The sequence below is a fragment of the Anastrepha obliqua genome, chromosome 1 (assembly GCF_027943255.1).
Source record: "Anastrepha obliqua isolate idAnaObli1 chromosome 1, idAnaObli1_1.0, whole genome shotgun sequence".
Lineage (NCBI taxonomy): Eukaryota > Metazoa > Arthropoda > Insecta > Diptera > Tephritidae > Anastrepha > Anastrepha obliqua.
In genome coordinates, this window is record NC_072892.1 from 155800585 (window position 1) to 155808942 (window position 8358).

The 8358-nt window shown below is 41.7% G+C and overlaps 1 protein-coding gene across 1 annotated transcript in view; it reads left to right on the top strand.

The window, feature by feature from the left end:
- Positions 1-7112, top strand: part of LOC129237971 (uncharacterized) — a 34870-nt gene extending 27758 nt beyond the window's left edge. The window contains exon 11 of the mRNA XM_054872982.1: positions 6072-7112. Coding sequence (XP_054728957.1) covers positions 6072-6854 — 783 coding nt within the window. The 3' untranslated portion in view covers positions 6855-7112. The remainder of the gene's footprint in view (positions 1-6071) is intronic.
- Positions 7113-8358: the final 1246 nt, after the last annotated feature.

Below are 8358 nucleotides of genomic sequence, written 5' to 3' on the forward strand. Positions count from 1 at the left end.
CCCACACATAATACTTATACAAGAACCATGGGTATGTCACAAGCGTATCTGTGGTCTAAGTGCTATGTCGTGGGGACAAATACTTCATTGTGAAGGGAATGTGAGACCGCGAGCATGTATTATCATGCCGAGGTTGATCGAACACACGATGTTAAAAGAGCTATGCTCTGGAGATATCGTTGCTGCAAAAATAAAGTACTGGAAAAGTGGGAACAGTGTCGAAGCTATCATAGTTTCGGCCTACCTACCCTATGACTCTGTACAGCCACCTCCTTCGAGGGAGCTAAGAGAAGTGGTCAAGTACGCAGAATCCAATAATCTGGGGCTAATAGTGGGCTGCGACGCAAATTTACAGAACATTGTGTGGGGAAGCAGCAAATGCAACCCCAGAGGTCTCAAGTTACTGGATTTTATCCTGTCATCCGATTTGGTCATTCAAAACACTGGTAACAAACCAACTTTTGTGACCAGAAGGAGACAAGAGGTCATTGATTTAACACTTACCAATAGGTCAGTTGGAAATCAAATCAACCGATGGCGAGTTTTGGAAGAGGACTCTCTTTCTGATCATCGTCTTATCGAATTCCGACTGGGAATTGACACAATATCAATACCTTCCGGTAGGAATCCTCGAAATGTGGACTGGGACAGGTATGGTGAGCTTGTAACAGAGCGATTACCAAACCTGAAAAAACTCAAATCAGCAGAAATGATTGAAGATGCGACTAAGAAATTAGAAGGTACTTTAATCAATTGCTTCGAGGAACTGTGTCCACTCAGGCAAAGCAGACAGGGGAAAGCGGTTCCTTGGTGGAACCCTGAACTGTCGAAGCTTCGTGTACGGTCCAGGAAACTTCTTAATAAGGCCTTGAAGACCAAAACAGAAGAGGACTGGGCCAATCATCGACTTACACAGAGAGAATATAAGAAGAAAGTACGGCAAGCCAAACTTGAATCCTATAGAAATTTCTGCAGTAACGTCGAAGAAATGAGGGAAACAGCGAGACTTTGTAAGGTCCTTCATTTAGACCGCTCAGTAAGGCTGGATTCCATTCGAAAACCTGATGGTTCATACACCATTTCCAAATCGGAAACGTTTAATGCTTTACTCGAAACCCACTTTCCGGGTAGTAGAACTCTCTCTGAAGGTGAGAGTGGCATGAACAACAACGGTGGCAATGGTGGAACCTCTAGGTACAGCTGGTATATTGCTAGTCGGATAGTGACAAGGGAATCGATAAGGTTTTCCTTATCTTCCTTTGAAAACTTTAAGTCCCCTGGACCTGACGGAATATATCCAGCAATGCTTAAAAAAGGAGGAGACAGGCTGATTGAGGCCCTGAAAAGGATCTTTACAGCCTGTCTTGCATTTGGTTATATACCATCCCAATGGCGACGCGTAAGAGTAGTATTTATTCCGAAACCAGGAAAAGATGACTATTCCCTAGCAAAAAGTTTTAGACCAATCAGTTTGACATCGTTCATGTTGAAAAGTCTGGAACGAGTGGTGGAGAAACATATTCGAGTGGGGGTATTGCCGAGAAGTCCACTTAGTAGAAATCAACACGCTTACCAGAGTGGAAAATCATGTGAATCAGCCTTACACGATCTTGTTAGCAAGATTGAAGCTGGGCTGGAAGCTGACGAATACACAATGGGCGTGTTCGTGGACATTGAGGGGGCTTTTGATAATGCCACTTTCGGCTCTATATGTTCTTCTGCCGAACGACACAGAGTTAATCAAGCCATTATAAAATGGATATACTCCATGCTCTCTGAGAGGCTGTTAACCGCTGGTGGGAGCGATGAGCACAGTCAGGGCCAAGCAAGGATGTCCCCAAGGGGGTGTTCTTTCTCCGCTGCTGTGGTGCTTCGTCGTAGACTCCCTATTAGTGGAGATGCAGGAACTCGGCTTTCATGTCCAAGCATATGCGGACGACGTCTGTGCGCTAACATCGGATAAATCCTTAAGGAGGCTTTGCACGAAAGTGCAGAGGATTCTTGACAAAATCGATGATTGGTGCATGAGACAAGGTCTTTCCGTTAATCCGAACAAAACAACCATAGTCTTGTTTACGAGAAAACGGAAATTGGATGGACTCAGTCTTCCAACACTGAAAGGTGTGACACTTGGTCTTTCCAACGAAGTTAAATATCTAGGAGTAATTTTGGATAAGAAGCTGACTTGGGAGACACACGTTTCACTGAAGGTGAATCGTGCATTGAAGATTTTTCAGCAATGCCGTAGAGCCTTTGGCAAAACTTGGGGTCTGAAACCTGCTGTGGTCCTATGGATATACACGGCACTTATCAGACCAATCATCACTTACGCTTCTGTGGTCTGGTGGCGACGGAGCATGGTTAAGTCCACAATCCGGGAACTATACAGGCTGCAAAGAAGTGTATGTTTATGCATCACGGGTGCCATGAGTACAACCTCTGGAGATGCCCTAAATGCTATGCTCGATTTGCTCCCCCTGGATCTTAAGATACAAGAGGAAGCAATAAAAGCAATGTGCAGACTCCATAAATATGGTCTCTGGCACGAAGATGGAACTTCGGGACACAGAGAAATCTTTAAGTTGCTGTCGGAGCAGTGTCCACTGTTTTTGGCACCTAAAGATGACCTGATACCCACAGTTTCATTCGGAAGGAAATTTGATGTCAGATTTCCATTGCGGGAGCAATGGAGCAATCCAGGAGGCATGCAGGGAGGTTTGACGGATATTTTCTTTACCGATGGGTCCAAGACTGAAATAGGGTCTGGAGCCGGATGGTACTTAAACGATAGTAATAAGTATCACTACGCTATGGGGGGAATGGCAACTGTTTTCCAAACAGAAGTTTTTGCCATCCTAAAAGTAGCCGAATGGATAATCGAGAGGAGATGGAGCGGGAAACAGATTGGAGTCTTCAGTGACAGTCAGGCTGCATTGAAGGCCCTGGAGAACGCGAAGCAAACCTCAAAGATTGTTCAAGAATGTAAGAAGAAGCTTAATTCTGTCGCAAGACAAAACAGGCTTGTACTTATATGGGTTCCGGGACACTCCGGTGTTCAAGGAAACGAAATTGCCGACGAATTGGCCAACCGTGCCCCACAGGGGCCAGAGCCAATTATCGGAATCAGTCCCGCAGGAATCAAGAACTGGATCAACGATTATGTAGGCAATCTACATAAAGAGCGATGGTCCGGTCTAGAACGCTGCAGAACTGCAAAGTGTTTTGTGACAAGTCCGAACAGAAAACTGTCAAACTTTCTACTAAAACTTAGAAGGAAAGACATTCGGTTGATGGTCGGCATCATTACAGGACACAACCCATGGGGTCAGCATATGACCACCATTGGAATCATCGAGGACCCGGTATGCCTGTCATGCTTGGAGGAGGCGGATAGCACTGAGCACTTTCTCTGTGAGTGTCCTGCCTTTGCTAGAGCGCGACTACGGGTATTGGGTTCCGATGTCATGGGAATGGGTAATATTCGTTCTCTAAAACTGGAGGATATTTACAGATTTGCCAAAGAATCTGGAAAATTCTCACAGGACTAACTATCTCTATCTCTGTCTCTATTCTTTCCTATCTCTTTCTCTGATACTTTTCTCCCTCCCTCCTTGACTATCTACCCCCTTTCCAGAGCTTTAAATACAATGGGCTTTTTAGCCTGAGTGTTTTAGGAGCCACCAAATCTCCTGGTGCTCCTTGGCCCGACCTTTTCAAATTCAAAAAAAAAACCTACATTTTGAAGGAATGCTAAAGAAGACCGAACTTTTCTCTCAGTGGATTCCCCGAGAAGCCGTTCAATTTCATGTTTAATGTGATGTATTAACTCTTCTTTCTTCGGGAATTTTTGCTTCGCAGTATTCCATAATTTTATCACATCGTCGTGGCAGGACTTCTTCGCCTTATAGACGTATCTTTTGACGTATGCGTTATAAAAATCTTGATAACTCATTTTAAATTATTAAGAGCATGAACTGAGTCGAGTAAAACATTTACAAGAATAAACAAAGAAGGTTGGAACCTGTCCGTGTGTCGCTGCCACTCAGCTCGTACGCTCTTGTTCATCGAGTCGTGCGTTCGGCTGATAGTGGCACGAAAACAAACAACGGGCTACACTGTACCGTAAATTCAGATTAAATTGAGCTATTTGGTATAAAGCAAATATGGTGGTTTGGCAGTAGTAATGTACATATAACGTCGAAGTATGAATGAAATTATTTTCTTTCGAACGAATTATTGAATGATCTTAATCATACTACGATTACGCTTAAGATTAAATCTTAAGCTTGCACAATCTGTATAATGGACCAAAATAGTATAATTTTTTTTGTTTCAAAATTGCGTGATATTTGCCGAGACCCCCCCTCTCTCCAACGTAAGATTAGATGAGATTTGACTCGACCCCCTCCCCCCTTAAACATCTCACGTAATTTATGGACGCCCCCTAAGCTGCATAAAGAAGCAAAGCGAATAGGTGTGGCGGTAAACGAAGAAGCGGTAAACCCACTCACGTCTCGACACCCTCGTGATTGTTGACAATTATGATTTTGAGGTAGTTGGAGGTTCATTGGGGAACCAGTATCAACGCCGTTAAAATTAACAGTATTGAAATGCAATGGGGAGTCTCTCTTATCAACACGCATTACTTTGGGCCAAGAAGGCAATTCTTTAGTAAAATTCTCGCTCGACAAACAAAAACCACACTTCATAAGATTCTTATTATGCCCATTCTGTTGCATGGCGCAGAAGCCCGGATGATGAAGCTGTTCATGAACTGTTCGAGAAAAAGATTCTACGGAAGTTTCTGGATCTCTGCGCATTGGCGACGACGAATATCATAACTTTTGGCTTGGAACCGCATGAGTTTTAAGGCGACATAGACATATTGCAGTAAATAAGTAGGAAGCGGCTCCATATTCGTCCGAATGGATACAAACGCTCCAGCTCTGAAAATATTTGGTGCCGTTAATGTTGTTGAAGCAGCGTAAACGTCCGCCATACACGTGTGGTGAATGCTGCTGGAGTGACAACCGTTGGTTAGATTTAACCCTTTGGGGACGGAGGCGCTTGACGAGCGAGCGTCGCTGAGGACGAGAAGTATTGGAGTGTGCAGTAAAGAAAGTAAATACGTTGAACGTTATAAAAACTAAGACTTGATTTAATACAAGAAAAATTTTTCATAAAATCAAAAAATTATTATAAACAAACTGCTATCACTGCTAATGTTCACATCCCTGAGTGGATTCCTTAGTGCACGGATTTCACTTCCACTTGACGAAGTAATGCCGTCATCTTTCGTCTTATCAGATTCAAAGTAGTACTCGTCAGAACTTCGTAACATCTCTAGATCGCTTAGCCATCGTGCGTAGAATAGAATATAAAATATATACAAAGCCTGCTGGTTCCTCTGGCAGTGACCCTGAGATACTGAAACGAACAACTGAAATTCGTTCTGACTCTACCGTCGTCTCACATCGTATAAGGAAGTTAACACTTCATCGCTAATGACCCCTAATGTCTTTGATTGAAAACGTAACTGTTTTACTGTACCTATGCGTATCTTATCGCTCAGAACGACAGACACCGCGAGCCTTGCAGCTACGAACTAATTTGGGCGGCTATATGCTGACACTCGTCGTCCCCAAAGGGTTAAATCCGGGTCGCTCTGGTAACGTAGAACCGACTGTCGTAACTGCGACACCTACTTGTGGAAGCAGAGGAAGTGGAAGACCTCCTTTCCGTTGGTAAGATCAAGCGGAGCCTGAGTTGGCATCACTTGGTGTGTCTAATTGAAGGCTGTTAGTGCGCGGAAGGCTTGCTTTATTAAACTCCGCCAAAATCACTTAAGCGATTGTCGCCACAAACCAGAAGAAAAAAGGGTTCCGATCAGTTGTACGACGTTATTCTCTTTTCGGAAGTGTAGCTCTGCAACTATGATATTATATTATTAAGTACTGCAGCTTATTAAACTGACTGGTTACCTTAAATAAAAAAAAACAGTTATTTTTTCAAAGTTTCAAATCTAAACTAATAACAACACATTTTACGTTTCATATACACTTTACTTTCAGGTCTTTGAAACATCAGCTTTCGACAAATTCTTTCCCAATGAAACCTCCTCGGTATTCTCATACTTTAGCGGTTTCGAATGCTTCAGAAATCCCCACTTGCCAGTTGGTAAGCGCACTTTCGAATGCAGTGTGGCTTGCGTTGTTACACCAACCATTGTTCAACTTCTTCCACATCTCACCGAATTCAAATATCGTGAACTGGAACTACAGCGGCGTATTAAACATTTGGTAAAAACTTCACCGCCACTCACCGATTTCGAACCGCGCACAATTTGCCTCGCGCAATACCCCAAGGATAAGAAGTGGTACCGCTCAGTCATACGCTCTCATAATCCGGTCGCGAAGCAAGTTGATGTACTTTTTGTCGATTACTTGAATACCGAATCAGTGGCAATCACTCACCTCAAGCAATGCCCACTCGAATTGATTAATTGGCCACTGCGCACAATACGCGCAAGTCTACATGGTTTGATACCGAATCCGCGCTTACGCGAAAAGGACATACGGCAGGCATTACAAAATGTTGTGCTCAAGCGCACAGTGATTGGACGTATCGTCAAGGAGTCGAAGCATTTGGACAACACGACATCTGATGTGAATATTAGTAAATTTGCAGGTTCGGAAGAGGTTGGAGAAATGTGTGCGGGCAGTCATCAGCAGGACTTGGATGATATTTTGGAAGTGAACTTATACAATAACGATGTGGATATACAAAATAAGAATTATACCCTCGCATATGAGGCACTCATACAAGACAGTTTCTATTCGTATAAGAATGCATAGATGTGGATGTCTGCAAAGGGTTTTTGCATAACACAAGATAATCCTTATTCCATAATCAATAATCCATTTGGCATTTATGCTTGAATTACCGTAATAATTTAATTATTTTATATATACATTTTATATACAAATACATCTACAAGGATTTCACTACTTCATTATTTTTGTTCTGAATACCGCAATAGAATTTATTGCGTTGAAATTATTCAACATTCCCTATTACTTTGTTATTTTTTATTCTTACTGGAATTTACTTGTATTACTTATTTTTTTACTACATATTGAATAAAGATTTGAATATTGGACAATGTTCGCAATAATTTCTTTAATTTCAAAGAGATGAGGGTTCGAACTTCAAAAATTGAATATTTTTGTAGCTTAACAGTAAAAAACCTTGGGACGTATTTTAAAAGCTGCCAAACCAATCATCGGATTGCAACGTCAACTTATTGCTTGCAATTGCCGGAAGATATACAGAAGATTACAGTGGCTCAATAAAGAACTCGAGAGCAAACCATAGCGAAATTTCTAATTAATATATTTGTGGAACTCAAAACTCAAACTCATTTTTTGCAGGACTTTTTAGATTCTTATCAAATAAAGGATCAAGAAGCCCGAATATGGGAGACAATAAGGGGTTAAAATATTTTACGAAAAAATTGACTGCCTACTAGCTACAAACTACCACTACTTCTACTACTACTACCACCACTTAATGAACTAGTGAAGCGCATCGATATGTAATGTATGGTAATGAGAAGAACAAATAGACAGAACGAAATTAAACTAATATGGATATCAGGACATATGGGAATAACAGGCAATGAACTAGCGGGCAAATCTGCGAAACAAACGATTAACATCCCACTCATAGCGGAGACTCGTTGCTTAACCACAGTAATGACAAACTTCCATAGAGCTCATCTTAGAACATTAAGAGATAGCTTGTGGGAATCGTCAACCTGTGTCTTAAGGGCCCACAACCTCAAATACGAACGACCAAATTACCACAAAGATCTCTCACGCGATAAATGCATCACAATAGCCAGAACAAGAGTAGGGCTGTGTTCGTAAATGCAACATGACGCGCAAACTACAATTGCATAACAAACCGAACGTTCAGAAATGCCAATATGGCAGCACTGCAATAATCAAGCGTTCAGAAAGACAACAATTCTATCAGTTGTCACACATAATTTCTATCAAAAAATTGTTTACTGCATTTAACTACGATGTCTGATGAAAAGTAAGTGCAAAACTGTTTTATTTTAATTTTTGTATTGAAATTTAGTTAAATTATGTTAATAATAATTGTATAAATTATTATTTTTAGTGAAAATCTCAGTAATGCGGAGACACAGTTATTGCTGAGAGTACGGTTGAATGTGGAGGACGAGTTTAAATCGGGTAGAAGGAAAAAAAATGCATTGTGGAAGAAAGTTGTGACCGAAGTAACGAATGACCATCACGGCCACGCCTTGCAGTTACCCAGTGTGGAGTCAAA